We start from the raw sequence: 27,800 nt of genomic DNA on the forward strand, positions 1-27,800 counted from the left end.
TCTCTGTAGCATGCAGTAACTAAACGGAAATTATTGGGATGCAATGCTCAAGTGCAGGTGAAGGATTGGGGGGAAAAATCCCCCTGATGTGTATTGCACCCTCAGTGATCCTCAGTTTTGCCTTGGAGCAGAGAAGGAGAAGGAGCTGTGGCTGCAGCTCAGTGCGGGAGCTGTGGCTGGTTAAGTGGAGACGGAGCAGAAGACTTCAGGAGAGCAAAACATCTGAAGATTCACAGGGCTAGCGTGTTTTTTGGGAATTGCTGTGTGGAATGGTGGCATTTTGTCAATTTATTTTGTAATCTGTGATGACAGTAAACTGAATATTGAACAGCTTAAATCTAAGCAGCTGTCATTTCATGCTTTGGTGAAGAGGGAGTGGGTGAGTGAGATAGTAGGGGTAAATTGTTAATAGGAGTGAAACCAATATGTGCATCTTTCTCTGAACCTGCCCACCTCTATTTTTTTTTTTTTGGTGTAATATTGAGCAGCTGGGGCTGTGCTATCTCAGCTTACTGTCACTAATCAGGCTATAGATCTCTGGGGACATGCTTTGGTCTCAGTTGCTGTGGTAGAAGTCCAAGCTTATTACCTAGATTACTTGCATATAGACCAGCAAAATCACATAAACAGATTTTGAGCCTTTTTTGTCAGTGTGGTTCATGAGACACACTCTCATTTTTGAGTGCTCTTTGTTTAGTCAAAGAAGAAACCACTTGTATTCAAAATGAGAGAGCATTTGCACTATTGCCTTTTTTTTCTTCTTTGTAGACAATTGTACTGCTTTTAGTAGAACTAAAATGAATAGAGTTCACTGGCAATTAAATTATTTACTTTGTTTAAAAATTACATTTTCGGAGTCCATAGTCTTCATGCCTGCCTGTAAAAACACAGGACACAGACTTGACCAACTTAGTTGCAGAAGTGTTTGCTGCTGTAATTGAATTTCTACAGCTGTTTTAAGCATTTTTCAGGGAGATTTTCCCCCTTTCTTGAATTCCGTGGAGTCTTTATCCTAAGTATCCCACTGGTGACCCTATATATACTTTTAAATGCTGTGTTAGGTAGGTCTATTTATGAGTTGCTGTTCTAGACTGCTCTCTCCAGAGATGTAATGTAGAATTGTTTCATTCATTACTATGCTTACCTTGGTCTGAATCTACAGTTTTGTCTGTTCCTTAACTTTCAGACCGATGACTCATTCCTTTGCTTCATGGGATTGCTGCATGTGATCTTATCTCACTCTGAGATGAGCTTTGGAAGTGAGCTAACTAGAAATGTTTACAGCATTCAGCATAAATCACAATTCGACAGAGAAGGGGAAAAAATGGAAAAAAAATGGTTTCGTGTAACTTGGAGATGAATCTATACCTAAGGGGCTTCTTGTTTTCTCCCAGGTAGCAAGTGACAGAGAAGATGGCCTCATTGCACCAGGGGAGGTTTAGACTGGATATTAGGAGAATGTTCTTCACTGAAGTGGTTGTTCCAGGCATTGGAACAGGCTGCCAGGGAAGTGGTGGAATCACCATCTCTGGAATCATTCAAAAGGCATGTGCACATGGCACTTGTGGACATGCTTTAGTGATGGATGTGGATGTGGCCAGGTTAATGGTTGGACTCAATGATCTTAGAGGTCTTTTCCAACTTCAGTTATTCTGTGATTTGAAACCATTTTAATTATCTGTTTCATATGACTCCCTTGAGTCTCAGTGTATGCAAGAAGATGCTCTCTGGACCTTTCTGACCTTCATGAGAAGATTGGTGCAAAAGCAGATTGGTGCTTCCATTCAGGAACTGGGTGTAGCAAAACCACCTGTGGGAATCCATGTGAAAAAAGAAATCTTAGTGGGATGTCCATTGTATTTGCAGGCGTTTTCTTCAGAAGAGCAGTTCCCTGCATGCCATGTCCCCACATGACTTAGCAGCATCCTGTAGGTGTGAATGCCTGTCTCTGCAGAGCAGGATATGCAAAAGATGAGGGGATGGGTGGTGGAGGTAGACATGGTGACTAACTCTTTATTCCTGGAAGTGCACGCTCCGTGTGGAGGACGGCATTAAGTATGTCCCAGATAGGCTTCTCACACTGCGTCATTGCTGGGGATTAAGCCATTTTCCCCAAGGATTCTGTGCTTGGCAGAAAGCTCTGCAGGAAGTGCTAGTGTGCCACCAGATTTAAACATATCAGCACTTGCATAATAGGTTTATTCTTTATTATCCACCTTTTTTTTCTATTCTGTGGCACGGGCTTCAGATACTGCACATGATGATTTTGCTCCTGCTGCCATGTGGCCCTGCCACATGGGGAACGAAGGATGTTCAGACTTGAATTATTTCATCTCCCAGAATCTGACAGTTACATTGCTGCTTCACTTTGCTTTCTTCCTAGTATCGCTTCTGGTATTTTTATTTTTATTTTTTTAAAAATCAAACATTAAGGCTAGTGATTGTTTCCACAAAACTGGTTGTTCTTGTTTCCAGCTAAAAGGCAATTAGTGAACTCCAACTGAAAGAATGAGCAGGGTGTAATTTTGCCTTTTTTGGGGAGGTGGAGGGAATTTGCTTACATCAATCTTTCTGTTTTGCTAGGTCTGTGAATACCACAATATATCACTTCTCTAGGTGATTCTAACTTGTTCATGCTGATTTTGAATGGTAAGGGGAAATTTGCAATAAAGACTTCTCATTAAATTTGAGGAGTGAGTACCTTTATGCTCAAGGTAAATGAATAATTTCTTTTTGTATTTAGGTACAAGTCCCAGCCAGCCCTCTTGCAGATGGTATCCTTTAGGACTCACCTGGGTTATTGTACATGCAGAGTGCAAAATGTGAAATGATGCCAGGCAATGTTTTTTTGGTTATCTGTTTGTAAGGGATGTCATGGTAGCTAAAGGCAGCATAGAGTTAACATTTGCATGTTCAACTTGTCTTCCAAGGGCTGCGTTCACGCTCCTTTGCTGTCAGCCACCTGGGACCTGTTTTCACCTGGTAAATGTTTCTTGTGGCCATTTGGAGTGTCTGCATGACTACAGTCCACAAGATCTTTCTTCAGCCTGGAAAACCATGTTTGCACAAGTTAGTAGCTAGGTGGTAAGGGTCAAAGCTGGGATTTCTCAGAAGTCTGTGTATTAGGTTCCTTCAGAGCACAGGAAAAATGTGAAAGAGGAGCATGGACTAATTCTGTTTAACAGCTTGTGCAAAATATATGTAGGAGTGTAAAGAAGAAACTGTCACTACTGAATCTCAGAAGAAGTAAATGTAAGAAAAATGTTTAGAATTCAGGGAGGAAGGGGAAAATAATGTGCACAGATATAATGTGAAGTTCTTGTTCAAAAAGGAAAGCTATTCAAAGGCCATTTGGGAAATTTGGGTAGTTTTCAGTGGGCATATTCTGTTGTATCTTGCTACCAGTTAAGAAGTTTAAGTTTTTGGTGCATGTCATAGTTTTGCCACATGCCACTGCAGCTTGCTGACTAAGGCTAGTGAAATTTGTTTTTACTGATGATGGGTATCCTCACAGGGCATGCATAAAGAGGTTGGCTGATTTATTCTTCACCTTTTGAGAGAGCTAAAATGTTCATTACAAACAGCTTGAAATATAGCAAAGAGCATTTTGTTGTTAGTGTTATGTGAACACACATTTTCTGTGTGATTTTATATGAAGCAAACAGAAAAAAAGCACAGCAGTTTACCCCACGTATTTGGCTTCTATCAATACAGAAAAATATTTGCTTAAATGAATGTGACTTCTGTTTGGTGTTATAAGGGAAAATATGTTTGTACTTCACTTCTTCTCTTTGCCATACTGTTTAATCTTGCTTACTTTATGTAGCCATGCTTAAATATATCATATTATATAGTATTTTTATGAATTATCTGGTCATTTGAATTTCCTCTGCATGGCCCTTTTCCACTATGAGAAAAGCAGTGAGCAGTGGTTTTCAGTGCTCAAAAGTAATGACTGTGGCCAAGTATGTGGTGGGCTCCTTTTTATTAGGCTTAGTACCTAAGGGAACTTCTCTTCAATGTAAAACAGTAGAAGAAATTAAACTTGTTGCCTTGAAGTGTAAAACCAAATTGTTCAGGGCATTTAAGAGGAATTTGTCTGCTATCAGTGCTATTACTGCATGAATTCCAAAGGTATTTCTGTTACTGTGAACTTGAAAAACTTGAAAATTCAGGTGGTAGTTGCTTTTTTTTTTTTTTTTTTTTTTTTTCCCAAGGCAGGAACTGCATGATCCCGTAGGTCCTTTGCTTACAAGTGAAGGTTATCCTCATGGATGACTCCCTTGGTGGCTTTGGAAAAAAATATGGTCAAGCAGAGGTGCCCCCCTTCTCACCTCCAGATTTTCTGGACCTGTAGAAGTATTGGGCAGAGGTGGAATGCCTTGCTTCTGCAGTGTCTTCTGGTGCTTGAACTTTCCTTCAGAGCTCGGACTCCTGAGGGGCTCTGGGGTTTCTGGGTTAAGCAAATAGCCTGATAGAGTGGTTGAATGATGCCAGGAGATGAAAACATCCGTGCTGGATCTGCTGGAAGATAGCAAGAGAAAGCCACACAGAATCCCTGAGCGAATGCAATGACAGATACCAAGCACACCCGAGGGCTCTTTGTTTGGCAAGCTGAGGACCAGCATAAAAAAAAGCTTTTTTTCCTTTTAAGGCTACAAATCCCAACAGGAAGCTTCAGGGAAAACCTTGGTGGCTTGTTCCTGCAGAGTTGTTTTTTTTCTCTTGGCAAATGTCATATCCCTGTAGAGGGTTATGAATTGGCCTCAGATGTTCTAAGAGAGCATTGTAAATGAAGGATGGAAAAATGTATTTCCTATTACCATCCATTTGACTGACATCTTAAAATTAATAACAGAAGTTGGAATTTTAGAAAGCTTGTTCAGTGGGCTTGTTTCATTTTGAAGCTTTCTAGCTACACTTTGAGGATTATCTTCTGTAATTTGTGTACAGAAAACAGAATGAAAGTTTCCCCTTGTTTTTTTGCCAGCTTGAGTGGCATTTTGGTGCTCAAAAGCATTTCAAAAAAGAGGCTCAGACTTCTTTTTTCTCTCTGTTTGTTTGGTTTCTTTAAGAGCAGTGTTTTTAAAACAGCTTGTATGAGAGTAGGCACCCAAGTTGGTGTTTGATGCATTGAATTCAGTTAATCACTTAATTGGTCCATTAGGTTCTTAGGAATTTATTTACCTAAATAAATTGACTGCCTGTGACTTGTTGTCATTTAAAAAACTTCTCCTTTCAAGAGTTTACAGATAAGTGTATGCATATTTACTGGGGATATTGTCATGCTATCAATTCAGTAATTCAATTTGTTGACTTCAGTTACGAAAATGAATAAACATTTGCAGTTTTGGTCCTTTGCTTTTGGATGCTGCTGTGAGTTAAAAAAGAAGGATACTATTTTGATTTAGAGTCACAGAGCAACACAGTAATTGTGTCTCTTCAATGTTAGTTGGCTAATATAACCATTTCTCAGGAAGCACTGTTCTTGTGGAAAGGAACATCATTTCAATTAATGCTTTACACCATGTTCCTTTCAAATAGTATTTTTAAAAGAGAACATCTGTAATTGGATCTGCTTACTTACTGTAGTCATAGTGGAAACTATACTCAGTGGTAAGATATTTCATAAAATCTGAGCAATAGAAAACATCTACAGCCAAATTCTGGTTTGGGGTATGTGTGTGTAACTAACTCCCTGTTGCAAGTGAAGAACCCCATGAAATCTCTTCTTTACACACCACACAGGTTGTGCAGTCATGTGTAACATAAAGAGGAAATAAAAATGTGCATCTGTAGGATTTCAACATTATGGTGCAAAGCCTAGAATTACCTCTGCCTTAAGTTCTGCTGCTTTTGAGTATTTTCTTCTTGAATTGTAGTTCTTTCAGCTGTTCTGTTTAACTTGATTGGAAGTAATCATGGAATTATTGAGGCTGGAAAGAATATCTGGAGATTGCTTAGTCCACTGCCATGCTCAAGCATGTTGCTCAGAGCTATGTTCACCAGGCTTGGATGGAGATGCCACAGCCTCTCCAGTGACCTGTTCCAGGTGTGACCACCCTCACAGTAGGGAGAGGGAACAAAAGAAAAAGAAATTATTTTCTTACTTTCAGATGGATTTCCCTATATTTCAATTTGTGCCCATTGACTCCTGTCCTTTTGCTGGGCACAACTGGGAAGAGTCTGTCTTCATTGTTGTCTCCCATCAGTTGTTTATACATACTGATGAGACCTGCCCTCAGCCTTCTCCGGGCCGAACAGTACTTTGAATCTCAGCCTCTCATACATCACATCTTCCAGTTCTTTTATCACCTTTGTGGCCTTTGCTGACTTGTTGCAGTCCATGTTTTGCACATACCAGGAAGCCCAGGACTAACCCAGCTCTGTGCAGGTATCTCACCAGGGCTGAGTGGAGGGGGAGGAGCATCCTTAAGCTACTGGTGATGGTCTTTCTAAAGCAGCCCATGATGCTGTTACCCACCTTTCCGTGTGGGCACACACTTTGTGTCTGTGTGTCAGAGCCCTGATGTTGCTCTCTGCAAGCCTGCATTCCAGTTGATCAGGCCCCAGCATGTAGTGATGCATGGAGTTAACCATACCCAGGTGCAGAACTTGGAATTCATCTTTGTTGAACTTCATGAGGTTCCTGCCAGCATGTTCTCCAGCCAGTCCAGGTCCTTCTGGATGGCAGCACACCCACCTGGTGCATCAGCTGCTCCTCCCTGGTTTCTTTTATCAGCCAACTTGCTGGAGATTCTGTCCTATCCAGGTTGGCTGTGAAAATGTCAAATGATGTTGGTCCCGGTTCTGACCCCTGGAGTATTCCACTAGTGATGGGCCTCTAGCTGGACTTTGTGCCACTGTGCACAGCCCTCTGAGCCAAGCAGTTCAGCCAGTGTTCTCTCCACCTCCCCATTTAGTTATTTAGTCTGTACTTCATCAGTATGTCAATGAGGATGTTACGGGAGACAGCATCAAAAGCTCTGCTGAAGTCAAGATAAATAACATCCACTTCTCTCTCATCTCAGCAGGCATCTCATTGCAGAAAACTATCAGGTTGGTCAGATGTGATTTCTGCCTTCATAAATCTGTGCTGACTATTCCCAGTCATTTAATTTTACTCCATATGTTAAGGTAATTGTTCCCAGATTTATTTGCTGATCACCTCCCCAGGGTTGGAGGTGAAACTGACCTGTCTGTAGTTTATGGGATCCTATGTCTTGAAAATAGGACTGGCTTTCATGCAGTCCTCAAGAAATTCCTCTGATCCCTATGACCTTTGAAAGTTTAGAGTAGCCTCCTGTAAACTTCAGTCAGCTCCCTCAGCACACATGGATGCATCCCCCCTGGATCCATGGGCTTGTGTATGTCCAGTGTAGTTAAATGTCCCTTCACTGGATCCTTCTCTGCTGAATACAAGCCTTTATGGCTCCAGGTTTTCTCACTGGTTGCAGTGACCTGGAGTTCCTGAGCACAGAATATTGAAGGAAGAAGTACTTTTTAAATTGATGGCCCTTTTTTTCCTAGTAGTCTGTCTTTCCAGATATCAGAGATTCACTTAATGTACTTTAGACACAAACCAGTCCTGTGCAGAGTGCATGTATTAAAAAATTTAGTCTGTTGATAGACCTGTATTTAAATTAAGCTATTAATGTCTTTCCATGATTACACTAAAAAAGAATTCTGCACAAAGCGGTATGAATCTACCAAAAATGTGTGAGTTTTTTCTTTGTGCTTCTTTCCTGTGTTTGCTTGACTGAGTGCTGACTCTGCAGAGATGTGAAACAGGAGTGACTACAGACAGTGCAGCGATTTCAGAGATAGTTTTCATGTGTCAGAACAAGGGGAATTAGTCTGCAGTCACATCCATGTTGCCATTGAGAGCTGTCGTCCGTGCCTGAGCAAGGTTGTTTTAAGCTTGCAGGGGTGTAACAGTCCCAATCTACAAGTGTTCATGTGCAGTTGTCAGATGGGGAGAAAGAAGCAGGGAAAAAATAAACCGAAGCTTTTATTTGCAGCTCAGCAGGAACCTGACAGCTCTTGAGCTCAGCAGGACCAGAATCTGCTGCTTCTTGGGTGAAGCCATCAGCCTGAGGCAGGATTTTGGCTCCTGCCTTCTTCTGAGCTCCAAGTCCAGCAGCAGTCTGGGCTAACGGGTGCAAAGCACAGATCATCCCTTTGCTGCTGAGCATGTGCCACTGATGGGGAGCAGAGGTTGGTCAGCCGTGCCCTCCAGAGGGACATGGGGCATCCACACTGAATGGAGTGAGAGCTGAGGAGCCACTCATCCTCAGCAGTGTTCATTTGCCTTTCCAGCACAGCTCCACCAGATTTAAATTCATCATAACTTTTTAAAAACCTTTCCCTTTCTTAGATTCCAGAAACAGCTAGTGACTCTTAGAGGGTTGCGCAGCACTTGGGACTCAGCCTAGCAGCACGTGGAGATCTGCCAGGGTTGCTCCTCCTCCTCCATGGAAGCAAGAATGGCTGTGCATGGGAACTGTAGCACTGCCTCAAAACTAGTGGGAGGCTGCAAGTGTTGCAGTAATTATTCCCAAGAGTAGCTGTACCAACTTCTGGGCTGCTTTCTGCTGGCACTGTTAAACAAAAAAGGTTGTTAATTTTCCTCAGCATATCTGCTGCTGTCATCACATCTTGCGAAGTCAGAATTGCAGTGTGCGCGTCTGTTCATGGTGGACCGTTCATAACATAGCCCACATCAGGTGTCTCGTCTGAAAACACATTGCAGGACCTCACCACAACCACCTGAGCTTCTGCTTCAGATCATTGCTAAGCTTCTGAGTGTGAGCCCAGCTGAGCAGCCTTCAGTGGGGCCACCTTGTTCACCTGTTCATAAAGAGCCGCAACCTTTAGTGCACCAATGAAGCACCTTGTCTTTGTTTTGAAGAGAGCTCTAGAAGGAGGAACTAATAAAGTACCATATTTTTAGAAAGACAGAAAAATGCCAGCGTGGCTTAAATTTTGTATTTTGGTTGAAGTTTTTCATGTTGTATAATGTCTTTAATTTTTCCAAGTTTTTCAAAATTCATATTTAATAAAGAAAACATGTATCTTCCAATAACACTAAAATATCCATTAAAATGTTAGTAGCAGTATTGATATGGATGCTATGAAAAATGCAGCAGAAATAAAAAACTACTTAACTGAAAGAATGCCGCTGTACAGGAAAAGATATTAAATTTATTTTTCCTCTTCATTAAACTTCAGGCCATGTCCTATTTTAATGAGTAAAGGTAGGGTGTAGCATTTTGCCTGGGAAATACTTGGATAACTTTAAATAAAATACGTACTAACATTTTATAAATAGGAGTCTTTTTTCCTCTCATTTTACTACTAAAATTTATTCTAAGAGAAGCCTAGTTATTTATTTTGTTATTAATAAATGATTGCCTTACTAAGGCAGATGTTAAAGTCATTGATGGAGAAATAATCATTCATTCTTACTGGAGCTTTTTGTACAGCTGTGAAAGTAACTTTATAATATGAAATGATGATGTGGCGGGTTAGTATTGTAGATGGACTTGTAAGACACCTCCTGGATTGATGGTTGACTTGCCCACTCCTCCCTGTTTGCAGAGGTCTTTGCCAAAGTGCATTTTTGTGTGCAACTTTGAAGAATTCTAGAGGGGTTATTTGCAAAATGACAGCTTTTTCGTGGTAAGAGAAAGGAGGGGTTGAATGTACTAATGAAAGGGAAAGCAGACCCATCATAGTAGCTTTTTGGGGCTGTTGAGGCTCATACCCCTAGGAGCCATGGGCTTGCCAGCCTGCAATCTCCTTGCTTGCCATGTTGCAGCCGTGTGGTGGCTGGTAGCACACACTGATACCATAGCTGTGGGTGTCTCCCTTTTGTGTTTTGGGGACACTTTTGAGCGCAGAGCACCTAGAGAGTCCTGGTGGTGCAATAACATGTGGCTGTTGCTCCTGTGAACACCCTACCGCTGCTCACATATCGTGGATTGGTGTGAAGATGGGTCGACAGCACTATGTTGACTGAGGTTTAACACGGGCTGCTCCGCAGGCAAAGGTTTTAAATGTAAGTTGCAAGGATGGGCTCTCCTTGCAGCTGGAAGAGAAGGAAGATTTATCGTTTTCAGAAAGCATCCTTTTGGAGTGCATGCGAACTGTCCTTGGACCAGAATGAGTGACACTGAAAAGTATATGGCACCACTTCATTACAGAAGCTTTATCTGTTTTGCTGTGCTTGAGCTAGTCTGTTATTCTCACTGTCCAGTGAGGAAGGGCAGGATGGAACTGGGGGATATCTTTGCCAGGCTGAAAGCAAGAAGGGAAGCAGTCAGGAGTGCAGGAGTGCTCAGATCTGAACCAGCTTATGAAGATGGCTGCATGTTGCTGCAGCACCGTGGCACTGCATCTATGGCAACTAAGGAAAGAAGAATGAGTAAGATAATGTTTCCTGTGATGGGAAGCACAAGGAAAAAGATTAAAAAATGCTGATCTCAGGTGATACAGTTTGGTTTACTTCTTGTTGTGGTGTTCTTGATAGTATATAGCCTGGGACTCAACAGTGTTGTTTAAGCCATTTGGACTTTTTTATGTCCTGCACTCCTAACTTGTATTCAGATGTGGGAATTGAATGCATAAGAGGTAAAAGTGCCTTTGAAAAAAGGAGGACAGTTAACAGGGTACTTTTCATTATTGACTGTCATTGTGAATGTGTGTAAATATGGGGAAAACTTGTTTTTTTCACCATACCAATGTATCTCTCTATAGAATAGGATCAAGAGAATGCTGCTGCTGCTGCTGAGCTGTTTCATAGTTTGTCATGTAGCTCCCACAAAGATGGTATAATTTATAGAACTTGTTAAGGCTTGGCAGTTTCGCTGGGCTCCAGGCTGTAAGGAGTTCACCCATGGGCTTGTGAGCCAGTGTGGTCTCCCATGTGAAACTCCCACATCTGGCTTCCTCCCTTCATGGTGCCTGCACAGGTCTGAGATTAACTTCTGGTTCTCTTTCTTCTTTCCCTCTTCCAATTCCACAGGCTTTAATATTTGCTTCTGACAGGGGAAAAAAAAAGTGAGTGAGTTGCTTTGAACTTACATGTTTTTATTTGGGCCAAACAAAAGAGCAAACCAAAGAAACAAACAAAAAAAAGAGGCAAGTGACAAATAAGCAGATGAAAATGTCTTAATTTCAAAAGAATGTCCATTATTTATTTGCTTTGCCATTATATTTCATTAGTTCTCCATTACATTTTTTTTGAAGAAATTGTTTCAGGAGACGAAATAGAAGTCTCGTTTTACCAACCAGTGCCCAGAACTGTTTTAGGCAAGTGTGACACGAGGAACGCTTACTGGCAGATAAAGCCACCATCATAGCTGTGCTGAACACACCTCACTGAGAGTAGCTGTTGCTTTGGGAGCTCGAGGAGAAGCAGGCAAGAAGGAGGGTATATTTGTGCCATGTGCCAGGCACAGATTCCCTTTGCTTTGATTTGACTTTTATACATCTTACTAGAAATGAATGGGTTAGTGACTGGGCAGGGATTGCAGGTGACACACTGGGGCTTGGCATACCAAGGAAAACCTGAGGCCACTTGGACTCCTGTACTGAGTGAAGAAATTCAGCTTTATGGCTCTCCTGGAGTCTGACTGAAATAAGACTGGTAGTAAACAACTTATGTGCTAATAGCAGGGTGCCTTAGCGTGCAGGTGGTTTGGAACAGAAGTGAGTGCCTTTAAGCATTGTTTTATGGTGTTGTGCGTTTCAGACTGAAAAATGGCCACAAGCTTTATTACTTCAATATTAACACTTTTTCATTACTCTCTCCCTCCCCCCTCCTGCAAACTGCTGCATTCATCCATTATGGTGACTCTTGTTTCCCCTTCACCTGGCGTTTTTCACAGCGTGGGGGACGTGGGTGGCAGGAGGGACAGCTGAGGACATGATGCACCTCATCTGTTGCCAAGTGAAGCCAAAGCCCAGGCTGCCGCCAGATAACCTGTTGAGGTAACTTGCAGAGCCCTCAATGATGACAGCATCCCTCCTGTCATTTCTGCTGTATTGCCGTGGGTTTTCAGGGCAGATAGGACTTGGTGAGAGGATGGAGAGATCTTGACTCCATTTCAGAAGGCTGGTTTATTATATTATGATATATATTACATTAAAAAAGACTACACTATAACTATACTACAAAGAATAGAGAGAAGGATTCATCAGAAGGTGAGACAGGAATAGAAAGGAATGAATAACAAAGTTCTGTGACTCCTAGAGAGTCCGAGAGCTGCTGCCTCCTCGATTGGCCACCAAGTAGAAACATCTCACTTTGACCAATCAAGAAAGCACCTGCTGCATTCCACAGTAGCAGATAACAAATTGTTTATACTTGAAGCTGAGGCCCTTCAGCTTCTCAGGAGAAGAAAATCCTAGCAAAGGGATTTTCATAAAATATCACAACTACACTGCTGGTTTCCAGTGACCTGCAAGGGGACTGCACCTCTTACAAGATCTTTTCCCATTAGGTTTTTCCATCCTCCCTCCTGCTCCTTGATGGCAGGGGCTTCACAATTCAGATGTTGTTATCCCTCCTTTCCCAACCCTTGCAATCAGATATTTTCACTGCACTTGCCACTGAGGGCTGTGTGCCAGGATGTTTTAAAATTGGGAAACAAGCAGCCATGATTCACAGGATCGAATTTGCCCTGCTTTCTCCTGCAATGTGGAGAAATGGTGTTAAAAAGTTTTTTTAAAAATCCTATTCTTATATTCTCTTTCCCATTCCAAGTGTGTCAAGTTAAGTTTATCTCAGTGCCAGTACCAACAGTAACCAGAGTTAAATTAGCCTTCCTGTTAGCTCTGCTTGGGTTTCACTTTTCAACAAGCCTTAGTGAAATAAATGGTGCCCCACATGTCTTTAAATTTCATTATCATGACCTAACTTAATTTGCTATAAATTATTTCTACCTGAGCTTCTTCAGCTGTGAACTTGCAGCCTCGAGTGTCTTGCTTATTGGATCATTGCCCAGCTAATCAAGATTTTTTTTTCCCTTCACAACTCCTGCTTTTTGTGTCAGCTAGGGCTAGGTCTGCCAAAGTCAACTTGGCTGTATAACCTCAGAGGAGACACACAAAGAGCTGATACATTCTTGTCTTTAAAATAAGGGTTTTATTGAACCAAGATTCAGTCTATTCCTGTTGTGCTCTAGTGCTGCTGATAAAGACCTCTTTTCCTTTAGTAAAAATGTGACCTCAAGGGTTTGTTCTCTTCTTGGAGGTGGCCATTGCAACACTTCATTTTGGCTCTTCCTTCCTTTTGTTTTCTCCTTGGGAAAAGCGACTGACTGGAAGATCTCTGCACACTCAGTGTCGAGCAGCTGTGCCTTGTTTTTGTTTTTTGCACAGCTAGGTTCCATGTTTGATAAAGGCTGGTGCTTATTTCCACTGAGAAAAGCAGATTTTTTTTTCTTCAGAGCTGTTCCTTTCATTTAGCAGTTGGTGATAACTTTTATTTCAGCGCTGTGAACATGGAAGGCTCGCTTGCCCCTTGCCAAGCTGATGAGCTGCAAACAGGCTAAAGATTTTTGCTGAGTAAGGGTTAGAGAACCCTTAAAGGATTTCAGCCTGCAACCCTCCAGTTGTAATAACGACTTGCTATCATTGTATGTCTTCAGAAGAGAAACTTAATACAGCAAGTTTTGTTATGACTTTGGAAAAGTACTACTACATGGTTGAAAATAAATAAATAAATTACCTGACTTTCTGGGAAGCCTTGGGGATGCTCCAGAGCACTTATTTCAAAATGAAAACATGCTGATTGTTGCCTAGATGTAACACATGTAATTTGAACAGTTCTTTAATGGCAGCTGAGGGCCTGATGTAACTCACAAGCAGATTAAAAAATAGCCAGTTTGTTTAACTTTCATTTGGAGACAGTGGTAACATGCAGCTCTTGATGATGAACAGTGGAACATTATCTTTCAGTATAGCCTTTCTTTTGAAAACAGACTCTCTTGCTTGGGGTCTGGATCCTGGTGGAGCAAATATGTCTGCTAGAGTAGTTTAACTCTTATGATCATTGTTGATACAGGGTGCTGCAAGAACAGTGGGCACAAAAGGTATTGCCCTGGGCGCACAGAAGTCTTCTCAGTTCAGACGTACTTCAGTCTGACCTACATTTTTGGGCTCAATATGAGGTTTACTGGTAAAACGACACGTCATGTGGTAGGCAGGGGGTCAGATTAGATGATCTAATGGCTCCATCTGGCCTTAAATTCTTAATTAGGGAAGTGCTGCCAGGACAAGATGGCATTGAAGCTTTACACTGCTGGATTTTGCTTTCTTGGGAGATCCTCACCTGAAGCAGGGCTGCAGAAGTTGTACTTGGGCTAGTTTTTTCCACAGCCTCTAATGACAGTAGCAGCCAGCAGAGCTAAAAGTGGGTCCTGATGGGAACCTGGTAGTCTTGCTTTCATGAAAGTACAAAATCCCTGTGTCTGACTGTTCCAGATTACCACATGTTGAGCCTTTAGAGTTATAATGCTACCTAAATATAGAAGGAAAAATCTATTATTAGGACAGAAAAAAAAAGGTAACTTTCTCTGGCAAGCTAATGAAAAAGAAATTACAGTTATTTGAAGCTGTTCATGGATTAAAATATTAGAAGTGGGGATTTGGTTTTTGGGTGGTTTGATACAGTAGGTTATGATGCTTTTGTTTGACACCTTTGGTGCAGAAATGGAATGCTCTTGGCTCTCTCAGCTATGCAAATGGCACAGCAAAACCAGCATCACTGGTCAGCCAGTTTCTTTGGCAAGGTGAAATGGCTTGCAGCTAACTCAGTGTGTCACTTGATTGTAGAAGGTCACTTGACTGTCTTTTAAAGTTGCTTAATTGGTTATTGATCTCATAATTATTCCATACTTGCTGTTTTCTGAATTATATTGATAAGTCACAATGTTAATTTCATTAGGAGAAGCTTGTGGTTTTGTGGTGTTGAGCATTCACTTTTAGGTTTAGAGCTTTTAACTGGAACTTTCAAACTTGATAGGTTTCTTTTATATGCTGGTACACATTTTATTTTTCTTGCATTTTTCTAAATGAATTACTCTACCTCTGCATGCTTCTTTAAGGTCCTGTTAGTATACAGGTAGCATATTTCAAAGCACAAGGAGCTGAATTAATAACTGCTGAGGTACTATATTTTAACTGCTGTCCTCTTTTGCTAATTTATTTTGTGGGGGGTTTTTCTCCCCCTTAAGATTTTTTTTCAGTGTAATTGCTCTGGAAGTATGTTCTTTTTCTTGCTAGTCTCATCTTGTGTATTACTGTTATTCAGTTTGCTTCATTTCAGTAATAGCTTCTGCTGGCTTCTTTCCTTTCCAATTCTTTGTGCTATGAATTATTGCTCTGTGTTTGTGTCACTGGGAAGTTGTGCAGGAAGAGAAACAGCCTTGGCTTCCTGGGTTTTAACACAGCAGGGTAATCTAGACCCAGTAAAAGCAAGAGTTCGTGAAAGTGGGTGCTGAACTGTCACTGTTGCACTTCCTCTGCTCACATCTGTTTTTCCTGTTGAGCTTCTAATCCAAGAAATGGTGGCCCATTGTAGTTCCTGGGAACCTGCTCTGTGACAGAGGGTCAGCTGGAAAAAGCAGCTTTCAGCCGTTCTCTGCTTTGTTCTCCTTCTCCCTGTCTTGCTTCGGAGCTCGCAGCACCTCTCTTGCAGCATTCGCTGGTGCCCAGGTGTCTGCTGCCAGCAGCTGTTCTGCTGCTGCTTTGGGCAACTGATGACAGCTTTGCAGAGCCACCAGCGTGTTCCTCACTGAACATAACCTGTTCCTCAGGTTAGCATGCTCATTCCTGCCTTGCTGACTTTATTATCAGCACAGCCTCCCCAGCCTAATTACAACCTCTGTCTTCTGGATGAACCTCAAATGAGCCTAAAGATCATGGTACACAGAACCAAATAAACACCCTTAAAAGTGGAAGAAGAGTCTCTAGGTGGTCTGAATCTTGCCTATCTGTGCCATAGCCTTAGTTCCTTAAAGGCCTGTCAGTTTCTGATAGCACAGTTTTTTTAGCAGGGGTTAGATTTGCAGTTGGCAAAAATAGAACGGGGTCTTCAACTGGGCAAGGACACCATCTGCAGTCACCAGATGCAGTTATCAAGATTAAATTGCAAGACTTGCCACTGATTATGCTGGTAATCATTGAGGTAATCAGTGTAATTATCTTGAGATCAAGACAAGATTTTCTCTGATCTGATAGATTCTGCCTAATTAAGTTGAAGGAGCATCCATCATTAGCTCCTGGAAAGATATGGCTCCAACTGGGCACTTGTCTGTTTCACTTTGATCATGTTATTTTATAATATGGGAGAAAAATAAATTGGCAGATATTGTGAAACTGACATCTTATGATGAAAACATTTTCCATTGGGTTGTATCAGATTTCTTGAAAACCTACCGCATTCCTTATTCATGAAAGACTCCTAGGTATTCTCCTCATAACCAGACTTCAGAAAATACTTTAGTCTAAATCTCTTTACCCAAGGAAGATGAAGTATTTCCACTTCAGGTTATTTTAAGCTTTCAGAGTATATTTTTTTTCTACTATAGATCATGTGGAGGATTGACTCAACTGCAACTGGAAAGGATTTTCTTGCCAAATAGAATGGTTGTTGATGTTTTCTCAAAAAATGTGATCGAGACTTGGTAGAATATAATCCCAAACTCCGATGTACTCTAATAATCTAGAAAAAATGTTGAGGCTTTGGAGAACTCTTCACAAGTAGTCATTTATGTGTGTTGGAGTGTTTTTCTTTGGCATCTGTAATGTGGTTCTTCATGTGCTTATGTAGTGGTAAAAAAATCTTTTTGCAGATGTGTTTGCTGAGCAGTAACTGGCATATCTTGAGCTTTTGTTCATTTCTTCTATAGGTTGTCAAGACAATTTCTTCCAAATATAGTGATAAATGATGATAAAGATTATGATGTATCTTACTTACATCTTGTGCCTTTCATTTTTAACTTGCTTTATGTTGCCACTACATATACACTGTAAGTGTACGTAATATTTTGCTTTCTTTTTCAAATGGCATAGGTGTGCATACAAAATGCTGTTTATATTTCCCATCAGGGTATATTGCTCAGGGAAGGGGCAGGAACCGTCTGTAGTCTACGTCAGATGAAGAGGATGCAGGAAATAACAAGGAAAAGTAGGCACCACTGAATACCTTCTAAAAAGCAGGTGATTCAATCTTTGTTAAGGCTCAAAAGAATGAGGTCTAACAGCATCCCCAGCAGCAGTTTCTTTAATTTCCAACATGTCACCAAATTTCATTCCAAAAAATGTGTTGCCACAGAAGACTTCCAAGAGCAAAGCATCATAGGAGATGATTGGTAATATTTTTTCTGTCATCAGTCTGTTATTATATCTGCTAAGTTTCACACAATTATTTATCAGCTGAGAGTTGTGAAATAATTCCTGACTTGATGTGAAAAGGGAAAAAAGTCAAATACATTTTTTAATATGAACCCAACTATCAGTCTTAAAGTGCTGATTCATTTGCCCACACAGTATAATTAAGATGTTAATCTGTAATAAGGAGTGATACATTCAGTGATCTCACAATCAGAAAGTAATTATAGCTTAAAATGTTCATTTGGCTCTCCTCAACCATTTTATTACTCTGTGACAGGTAAGGGAGGGCATTCATAGCTCAGGATCTATAAACCTTTACCTACACACTTTGCTTCTACAACTGGAAAAGGTTTGCAGTTATATATAGATGCCTATACTGGATGCTTTTTGGGAACAAAATGTCGATTGGCATTCTGAGTCCTGTCCTAGGGGAGAATATTTCAGTTTGAGTACATTTGGTGTTTCATTAGATAATGAATCCATTATGTAGTTTAAGTTCAGGCTCACACTGATTAATCATGACATTTCAATTATTCATAGAATCAGTGATCTTTTGCACCCCTTTTTTCCCACCTCATTTGCCATTGGCTTCTATTAATTTCTCTTTTTACTGCCTTAGGATTTTTCATCTTGCCATATTCTGAAATCCTGAAACTCTTCCACTGCCGGAGACTTTCATCATCTGGGAATTTAAATGACCTGGCACCTTGCAAGCAGGTCGTGGCACTTCTCTGGTTTGATGCTTCACAGCATCTTAACTGCCTACCTTCAAGGTAGCTGAGCTGGGAAGCAGCCAGGCCTCCACATTTGAGGAGTGAAAGAGGGAGATGCGTGAAAGACACAGGTTGTCCTGGGAATCCAAACCAGGTTCTTGTTTCATCTGCTAAATGGAATTTCCTCATGTTGTCCTGGAGCCACGGAGAGGGTTGAGTTGCCTGACTCGCAGTCCGTCTGTGCAGCTAGTGAGATTGCCCTTGGCTGGGGTGTGCTGACAGCACATAGGTGGCATTGTTTCAAAGGTTTGTATTGTTTGTTTGGAGGAATTCACTTGGTACCCATGCAGTTTGATGTTTTATAGTGCACAGACAGCACAGAGGTCAGAAGTGGCTGCTGCGTCCCCCTTTGGGTCCTACTGCTCCTGTCCAGCTCCAGCTTGCAAGTATGATCACTTTTCAGCTCAGTACCCACTCAGTCAGTCACATTGCCATGGTGTAGTTTTATCATAAATCCATAGGTGTGTAAAAAAAAAACCCTCAACTTCTTACTTTTACATCAATCTTGTGTTTTTAAAATTTGTGGGCTGATTCAGCCTGCAGATGTCGGTGGAGCCAGGCAGGATTTGATGGAGGTTTTTCCCCAGTGGGCACAGGCTCTGCTGGCCTCCAGAGGCTCAGATGCTCTCAAGCTTGATGCACAGGACAGCCCAGTGTGCAGCTTACTGGGAGGTCTGTATTTACCAGTAGTGTAAGATTTATTGAGGGCAGGAGGTATGTAAATAGTTCTTTCTCCAAATATCTTCTCTGTTTTAACTCTTCCTAAATATGACATTAGCAATTTTTTGGGAGCAGTGGTGGCAAATCTCTTTCTTTGGGTTCAGATAAAATTGTCCTGTCCTTAGTCCTTTAGCTAACTGGACTTTTCAGGATGGATAATCACCTGTTAATTTTAGCCTATAATCTCCATTTTATGGCTGTTTTGTCAATACTAATTGCAAGGTAATATTTTTAGAGCTAAAGTAGTAAATGGCTTTTTATGACAATGGTGAAAAAAAGAGGAGTACGAAGTCATAAACCACAGCTCTGTGGATGGGGGATAGCAGGGTGGGGTGTGTGTTTTATAAGCAGACTGGCATAACAGGAAACAGAACTCATGGGAAACAATGAATTAGAAAGGGTCATATTTTCTATTTCAAGGGTTAACTTGCTAAACCCAATGTAACCCAAAAATATTCAATATGGCAAAGATAAGACCTGTTTTAATAGAAAATACTAGATTTATCAATGAGCATCTTTTCTATAAACCAACATAGTCGATGTCTTAAAGGAGGGAAAAAAGTTACAATAATGTCAGGTCTTTCAAAACTATAAAGCATCTCAGTAATTTTCTGGAAGTTAAAATAATTATCTTTTTCATTGCTGCATTTAATGGATTTTTAGTTATAAAATTTTAATATTTATTCAAAGTGCAAGTTTGCTTTAAAGATGTCTAAAAAAAGAGCCCTGTAGGAGTCTCATTTCCTGGACTTTTCTAATTCTGTATCAAAATTCCGATGCTGGCACGCAAGAAAGTTGTTACTCTGAAGGGTAGAACTTTACTTAGACCAGGCTTGAAAAGTTGAGCTCTTTTTCAGGGATCTCCTGAAGGCTTACTGGGTGTTGAGAGCTTCTTTTGAAGGCAGTAGAGCCGCCCATAGAAATAGGAGCCGTCTCTAGATTCATATATGAGTTGTATGGACTGTACGAGAGGAGGATGGGAGGCACCCTGACACGTGCAGTGCGTCTCTGATGTGGGGGGCCTGCAGTTGTTTGTGGGGATACCTTCAGTATTAACTGAGAATTAACAGTGATGTTTGTTGTGGACTCTCTGATCCCAGGGATTGTGGAGCTCTGCAGTGCAATCTGGGATCCATTTTCAAATGAGAGCTTCTCTGGGTACTGTGCCTAAAGTTAGTAGCAAAGTCACTGAAGCTTTACAGCTGTATATCCTTGGAAGCTTGGTAAGCCTGGGCAGGTAAATTGTGCGTCATTCCCTATGATCTACATTCTTAGGAAGCTGGATTGTACATAATTTTTTCCAATTTTTCTGGTGGTTGAGAAGTGACAGACCAGACAGATTGAGTACAGTCATGATGCAGCCAACAGCTCACCCCCTGTGGCTGATCCATTGGCTTCTTCCTTTTTCCCGTTCTGATCTTGCCTGCTCGTCTGTGCACATCAGCTACAGTAAAAAGAAATTCCTTTCTAATCATGGAGCCTTCAGTAACCTTAAGTACAAACTGTGTGTGCAGTTACTGAGCATTAGTAGTTAGCTGTGACTGCTTTGACATTGCTGGAGTAATAGATGCAATCTTTTTCATCAGTGGGTCCACCTTTGAAGACAGAGCAGAGAGCTGTTGCTTATTCTTCCCATCAGTGTTTGACAAGCAGGCAAAACAAGTGAGGATGCTGTGTGTGAGTCTGGGGGTTCTTGTGTTGGCATGTACCTGTGTGATCCTGTTCAACAGACCTAATTTGTGGCCCTCATTCTGTGATTTACAAGAATCTTCCCATAAAAACATTTATATTAAATACATTAGGTCATGGTTTTGTCTTTATGTGTGAGATCTTGCTTGATGAAGAGCTGTCAGGAGAAGGGTAATGGACTTGATTTTTCCTCAAAAAAATGTTTGGGAGTTCTCCTGACACTGTCTGAGAATTCAGGTGAAATTCCAAGTGGAAGTATTGTCCTACTGGAACAACTTGAACAAAGGTATTTCACTGTCACAGGTTATTTTTGTAGTGCTAGGAAGTAATTTTTGAAGGACCCTACTACAATGTAGATACACAATGTGTGGAGAGGCCATCTGCTGAGCAAATAGGGAGTAAATCCCTCTCTTGCATCTGAAAGATACAAATTTGCAGGAAGAGTGTCATCAACCAGTGGCTCCACTGATTTCACCTGAGGGCTTAGGGGGTTGTGTGTGCGGGTGTGTTCAACATACTGTAGGCAGAACACCTCTCAAGGCTAGTTGTAGTCTCTGCTTTTGAGTCCTCTGAGGGCAGTGGCTGGCTCTCAAGTGCAAGGATTTGGTATCTGTTCCATTCTCATTTATAGAGGCAGGGGATGTGTGAGTACTTGGGTGGTGACAAGAGCTGCCATGTGGACTCTGAAAGTCTCAACACTGCAGTAGAAACCCCTTCCCCTAGTCAGACATCTTTACCTAAACATATATGATGGATTGTCTTTTTATGCATCTTTTGTTGTCTTAGTATTGCCCTAAACAACAACACATCTCATCCTGTGTCATTTTTTGGCTGTTCTGTGTGATGGTTATAGGATTCCTATCCTCCTATATCTTTCTTTGAAGACACAACAGGATAAATTAATATTGCAGGCAGTCTTTCCTGGACTTTCTGTGTGGCTTTCTTGAGTCTGTGGAGCCTTTTTCCACGTCGGTAGTTGGAGGCACTAATGCTTCCTCCCGTCACTGGTTTCTTATGGGGAAAAGTTATTATTCAATTAGATAATTTAGTAGTGTTGCATGCAGGAGCTAAGATACAGTCTCTGCACCTTGTTTGCAGTAAAGACAAATACTTGCAAGTACCTGGCACCGGAAGCTCAGTAGAAATCTCACTATGTGTTAAAAGCGATCCCTGAGGATTTCAGTATTTGTACATTTTCCTACATCATTGGATGTAGGCACTGAGTGAATGGTCTTGGGGGAGCTTGAGAAGAGGAAGCCTTGGAAACCTGTTTAAATTGCAAGACTGTAAAGAGCTCTTCTGTGCAATCTTTTGTCTGTAGTATTATTCCCCTGCAATATTTGACTTGCTGTTAGGTATTCTATGTTTGTACTTGTATTTTAGAAATGTGCCCAAAAAGCCTTTTAAACCATGGTGCTGCAAGTGCTCCTGGTATTGCTGTCACTTCCCTGTGCCTTCGTTCACTTTTTAATTTCTTTCTTCTTTTTTTTTTTGCTTTATTTGCAGATTTATAATTAATTCACATATTTATTTTAATTCTGTGTCTTTCATCCCTTTTTCTGTAGTCATTACTGTTTCTGCTGGTATATCTCTATTGTGTTTGTTCCAACTTTGACACCTTCTTTATTTATTGTGTTCCAAGCAAGAGGAAATTAGATATAGCTCAAGAAGCCACAGATCTTCCTACTGGCATTAGAATTGTGTGAACCCTAGTTTTCTTTTCTTTTCTTGCAGTCACTAGAAGTAAAGAAAGTTCTTGCTCTAAGTTTATTGTTGAAAAGAAACCTCAGATATCCCTTCAATCGCATATTCTGAAGCAAACAAAGCTCTATTTACCCTGACTGATGCTCAGTCCCATTGTGTTTCTTCTGGCTAATTTACTGGGAATTTGCTGAGCTTTGTTCTTACTCAGACATGTTTTGTTGAGTGGGTTGTTAATTGTAGGTTTAAACTTGTATTTGCTCTATCTAGCAACTTAAAACATTGTGAGTTCTTTCCTCTCTATATTAATTTACTTAGTTAGGCCCATGAAACACTATCCTGTTCAGTAATGACTCTACTTCTTCCACTCTAAACACATTAATACATTAAATAGTTTCATTTGTCTTCAGTGGGATGAGGATGTTCTACAAAGGGGCTTGGAGCCTCTTTGATCATGCTCTTTGGTGGTGTAACAGTGCTGTGGAGGACTCATCAGAGTCCATGCTCTATTTCCAGGTTGGACTGGGTTTTTTAGCCTGTAATGAAGCAAATTTGATATTCATTTGTCACACTCTGATGAGAACAGTATAATTTTTGTGCTTCTATAAAAATGAAGCACCCGAGACTACTTCGGGTCTTTGCTCTTTCCCCCCAGTCCCTTCCTGCAGCAGAGCCCCAGTGCTGGTGGTGGGAAGCCACTGTGTACAAGTAGTAGGTGATGAGATGATGCTCCTTCTGTGGTGATGAGCTGGACCACTCATCTGCTCTTTTGGTACAGCAGCACAATAGTGAGACACATGAACATGAAGGGAAAAGAAAATAGGTGGCTGTTTTTCCAGGGGACAGGCTGTCCTGCCACAATACCCGGGGCTGCTGGAGGGAGCAGCAGATTGCCAGCTCTGAGTGCCAGGGGGAGCAGCTGCCAGCTCCAGCTTGGCCTCCGAATGGGCTGCACATTTTAGCAAGTACTTAGCGCTTTTGGGCAGGCTGGGGAAAAAACAACTTCTGGAGCTATCTCCTGCGGTAACAGATTTCTGTCTCGTCTGAAGAGCAGGTACTGCAGTGACCAAAGAGTCAAAGGGGAAGTGGGAAGGATACACACAGTGCAACAGGGCTCTTTCATATAAACCCTGTTTTTTTCCACAGAGGTCATGAAGGATTTCATTGACTCGGGAGGAGCTACCTCACCTCTCTTTCCTCATAGGGAGCTTTTCATGCTCTGCTTAGTTCCCTTCTAAACAGTTTCACGTTTCCAGGGTTAACTTCACAATTTCTCATTTCTAACAGCTAACATTTATTTTTAATTTTAGAGTAGAAGTTTTATAGAATCCAAGTGTAAGCTTTCTGTTTAGGTTCTTGGGCATTCACTGATTTGAACAATAGGTAAGTTGAAGATTAGTGGTGATACACTACTCTCTCCAGTAGTTGCAGTGAGAGTATGCTGAGCTTGCGTGGGCATTCCCAAGCCATGCAGTAATCACAAGTAATGTACGTGCTGTTAAGATTGGTTTGGGTTGTTTTATTTTTCTTTTCCTGTGGGGTTACTGACATACTGAGCCTCAGCAGAAGGGGTTAAGTAGAACTTGAGCTATGAATTTGAAATTATGCTTGACACATCCGATCCATATTACTGCAATGTGTCAGCAACCGCAGTTGGTATGTCAGTTCTGCAAGTAAAAAAGTGATTGCAATGCAGTTTCTTCTTTTTCATGTAAAATCACACATATCCTCCGTGCAGGGATTTTCTTGTTCAGTGGGCTACAGTGTAGATTTAGAAAAAAAAATGTAATTCATTTATATGTAAATACAACCTGAAGGCTACACATATCCGAGCTGCTACAAAGACAGAGAGCATGTACATGAAAACAAATGGACCTCTTGTTGTTAGAAATTCATAGTTTACCATAATAGGGGTGGTGGTGGGGGCGAAGGGTTGTCTTTGAAACCATATAGGTCAGCATTTCAGACTTCTGTATTTGTATTCCAATTAAAGGAGAAAATGGAAAAGCTTCTGGATGTTTGCTATTTTAAAGCCAGCTTGAGGGGGGAGAAGCGGAAACAGTATTTTTCATATGTCCTATTAGCAAATTACATGCCGTGAATAAGGTATTTTAGTGTTTGGCTTGCATATAGGTTTTGTGAGTTTTATTTGTTTTGGAGGGTGGAGTATGTGAGTTTTTGGCAATTGCTCCATTTCTTTTTGTTACATGAAAAGAAAATTTTCAAAAAAACTGGAAGTAGAAATTATGTCTGTGGCTCTCACCAAATGCTGGGAGGTACAAGACAGCATTCTAAAGCAAAAAAAAAGGAGGGGGAGACAAACAAGGAGGTGGCGGGTGATTGTGGTGTCTTGTAGCAGCATTTGCTTTACCTGATTTTTGTTCCCTGATATAGTAAAAATATTTCCTTGCTGAAGTACTTGGATTTGGACTTAAAATAGCAGAAATTATTTTGAGATAAGTTGACATTAACCACCACAGATTCCTCACTTAACCTGTCACTGTTGCTGGAGATACAAGTGTTAGCTCCTATCGGTGCATCTTCTACTTCAGCAAGGGAAAATCTAGTTTTATATTTAGTTTTATAGCTGTTTTAGAAGAGTGTGTGATAAAAGCAAACCAGTGCCTTCTCTAATGAGTATTAAAGACTAAACCTGTGCAATTTGTAGTAAGTGTAGTCTATCCTTTTAAAAATGTCCTGGGGATTTATGCACTAAACTCAGATTAATGCTAATGGGAGTTACTTAAGATAAATAATTTCTTTAGCGTGGCATTTCCCTTTAACATCTTTTTATTTCTTTTTTTTTTTTTAATGAAAACAAAGAATTGGAGTTCGTGGTATAAAGAACCTTTCTTCCTTCTTCTCTGTAGGCATGCTTCTAAGAAGCGTCTTGACCATGAGGAAGCCCATGTGCTAGGAACCAGTTTTTACTAATCCCGCCGAAGAAAATGAAGCCACGTTTCAGCTTTGCCGATCCTTTTCCCACCCTGTCGGCTGAATGAGAAATGGTCGTGTGATTATGCTGACAGCCCAGCATGCATTTGGTAGACCTGTGGTTAACTCGTTCCCTCTCCATGTGTCTGCTCTTACAAAGTTTTGTCCTCATGATACTGTGCTTTCATTCTGCCAGTATGTGCCCAAAAGGCTGCCTCTGTTCCCACTCCGGAGGTCTGAACGTCAGCTGTAGCAATGCAAACCTCAAGGAGATACCCAGAGATCTTCCGCCAGAAACAGTCTTACTTTATTTGGACTCGAATCAGATAACATCTATACCCAACGAAATTTTTAAGGACTTGCACCAATTGAGAGTCCTCAATTTATCAAAAAATGGGATTGAGTTTATTGATGAACATGCCTTTAAAGGGGTGGCAGAAACCTTGCAGACTCTGGATTTGTCCGACAACCGGATTAAAAGCGTGCACAAAAACGCTTTCAACAACCTGAAGGCCAGGGCCAGAATTGCCAACAACCCCTGGCACTGTGACTGCACGCTGCAGCAGGTGCTGCGGAGCATGGCCTCCAACCACGAGACGGCCAACAACGTCATCTGCAAGACCTCTGTGCTGGATGAGCATGCAGGGAGACCCTTCCTCAATGCTGCCAACGACGCCGACCTCTGCAACCTCCCTAAAAAGACTACTGACTACGCCATGCTGGTCACCATGTTTGGCTGGTTCACCATGGTGATCTCCTACGTGGTTTACTACGTCCGACAGAACCAGGAGGATGCAAGGAGGCACCTTGAGTACTTGAAATCCCTGCCAAGCAGGCAAAAGAAACCAGACGAAGCTGATGACATTAGCACTGTGGTATAGTATTCTGAATACAATGACTGCCTTTGTGATGGAAACTAGAGTTGGAAGACGCTAAAACCAGAGGTTTACTTCTAACCGTTCATTGTAAACATTAAGACTTTTGGGGCTTTTTTTTCCTGTTTAACTGAATTACACCACTGTTGCGCTTTCTAACAGAAAGTTTTGTCCAGGTGGTAAACTTCAATTATTTCTCTGGTGGTATCCTAAAACAAGTGAATTAATATGTAAACATTAGTTTAGACCCATTCCACTATTTAATAACGAAATTTATTTTTTTAATTTAAAAACCAAATAAAAGCTTAAATTTGAACCATGTAAAGCAGAGTAATTTATTGATCAGAAACTTGACCTGTGAGGTAGAAGGTGAGGGTGATAATGAAGTGGGCTGTGAGAGGTCCAGGACTGGAAAGTCCCCAAAGGGCACATCTCACCTATGGGTGCAAGGTGAGCAGCTGGTGAATGGTGGCCCATTTTGTGGGCTGTCTGCCATGGTGGGAACAGGGCACAGTGTGGGCAGAGCAGAGTGCCCTGACTCTGAGTGTAAGGGACTGATGCTTGCTTAACCTCTCGGAGGGCATTTCAGCAGTGCTGGGGAGGAGGCAACCTCGAGGAGCTGCACCTCAGGACGTCAAAGAGAGGTAAGCCAGGAGGGATATGTGGTGGTCTTCAACTTACACCCACTTACTGCCTTGCATGAGCTTCAGGCAGGTGACCTCAGCACTGAGGAGTACAGCAAGAAGGCAGCAGCAAGCTTAGTATGCTGGTCAAACTAGAGTATCACTAGTGATAATTTTTAAAAAAATATGGTGGGTTTAAGCTGTATATTGTTTCATAAGTAAATGTGATTTCTATTTTTTAGGGAGCAGCCTTTTAAAAAATTGAAAGAAATAAATGAATATATAGGCTAGGCATATTCTCTTGTGTGTTAGGATATATGTATGTTCTTGTATGATTTTGTGGCTAAACGTTTGGGAAAATAGAAAGTCCACATGAAGTTAAACTCAGCCTTGCATATGAAATGGATATTTTAAATCTCTGCTGTCTTTAAAAACACAGTGTTTTTCTCTTTTCATAGGTAAAATTTTCAAAGAGAACAAATCCACAAGAACGTATTCCTCTTGTCCTTTATTACCATAATAAAATGATGCTTGTCTCTGGGTCCCTATAGATCCAGTCTAACTGACATTGGAATATGTATTACAGAAGGGTGGATTAAAAATGTATAAAACACTGCTTTGCAAGAGAAAGTGTTAAAGGTCAGCCTTAAAAGAATAGTAAAAACCCTCCAGAGTAATCTCTCCGATTAGTTTATCTATTACTTCTGTTGTGGTTCTGTTATGAGGGCAGAAGCTTGTTTATCTTAGTTTTTTTCAGAACACTGTTAAAATAATAGCTAAAACTTGTTTCAAAGCAAATAACAGAAGAGGAAAAAAAATTAAATGGACATAGAGTCAACTCTTTATGTCATCTTTGCACTTTTTTGTCATCTTCATAGGGTGAGTCCTTGTGACCGACTTAGCCATTTGCAAATCTCTATGAGCAGTTTTTGGCAAATTAAGAGAATGTTAATGTTTGTAAAGGGCACAGTCTGTCCATAAAATATCCACTGTCTGCTATTTCTGTCCTTGCCACCAAATCCCTTAAGTAAAAATGTTATTTTCTAAGAAGAGACTCTTGTTGATGACACATCCTCCTTAGT

At 41.1% G+C, this 27,800-nt stretch overlaps 1 protein-coding gene across 5 annotated transcripts in view; it reads left to right on the top strand.

Moving 5' to 3' along the window:
- The window catches only part of LRRC3B (leucine rich repeat containing 3B), a 46,194-nt gene extending 18,638 nt beyond the window's left edge, over positions 1–27,556 (top strand). For 4 of the 5 annotated variants that reach the window (XM_038128440.1, XM_038128437.1, XM_038128436.1 and 1 more), the window contains exon 2: positions 25,157–27,556. In XM_038128440.1, the coding sequence (XP_037984368.1) occupies positions 25,322–26,101 (780 nt within the window). In that variant the 5' untranslated portion in view covers positions 25,157–25,321 and the 3' untranslated portion in view covers positions 26,102–27,556. Of the gene's footprint in view, positions 1–17,606; positions 18,423–25,156 lie in introns of those variants that run through there. The other variant, XM_038128439.1, reaches the window with a different exon arrangement.
- The last annotated feature ends 244 nt before the right edge of the window (positions 27,557–27,800 follow it).

The sequence above is a fragment of the Motacilla alba genome, chromosome 2, assembly GCF_015832195.1.
Source record: "Motacilla alba alba isolate MOTALB_02 chromosome 2, Motacilla_alba_V1.0_pri, whole genome shotgun sequence".
NCBI lineage: Eukaryota > Metazoa > Chordata > Aves > Passeriformes > Motacillidae > Motacilla > Motacilla alba.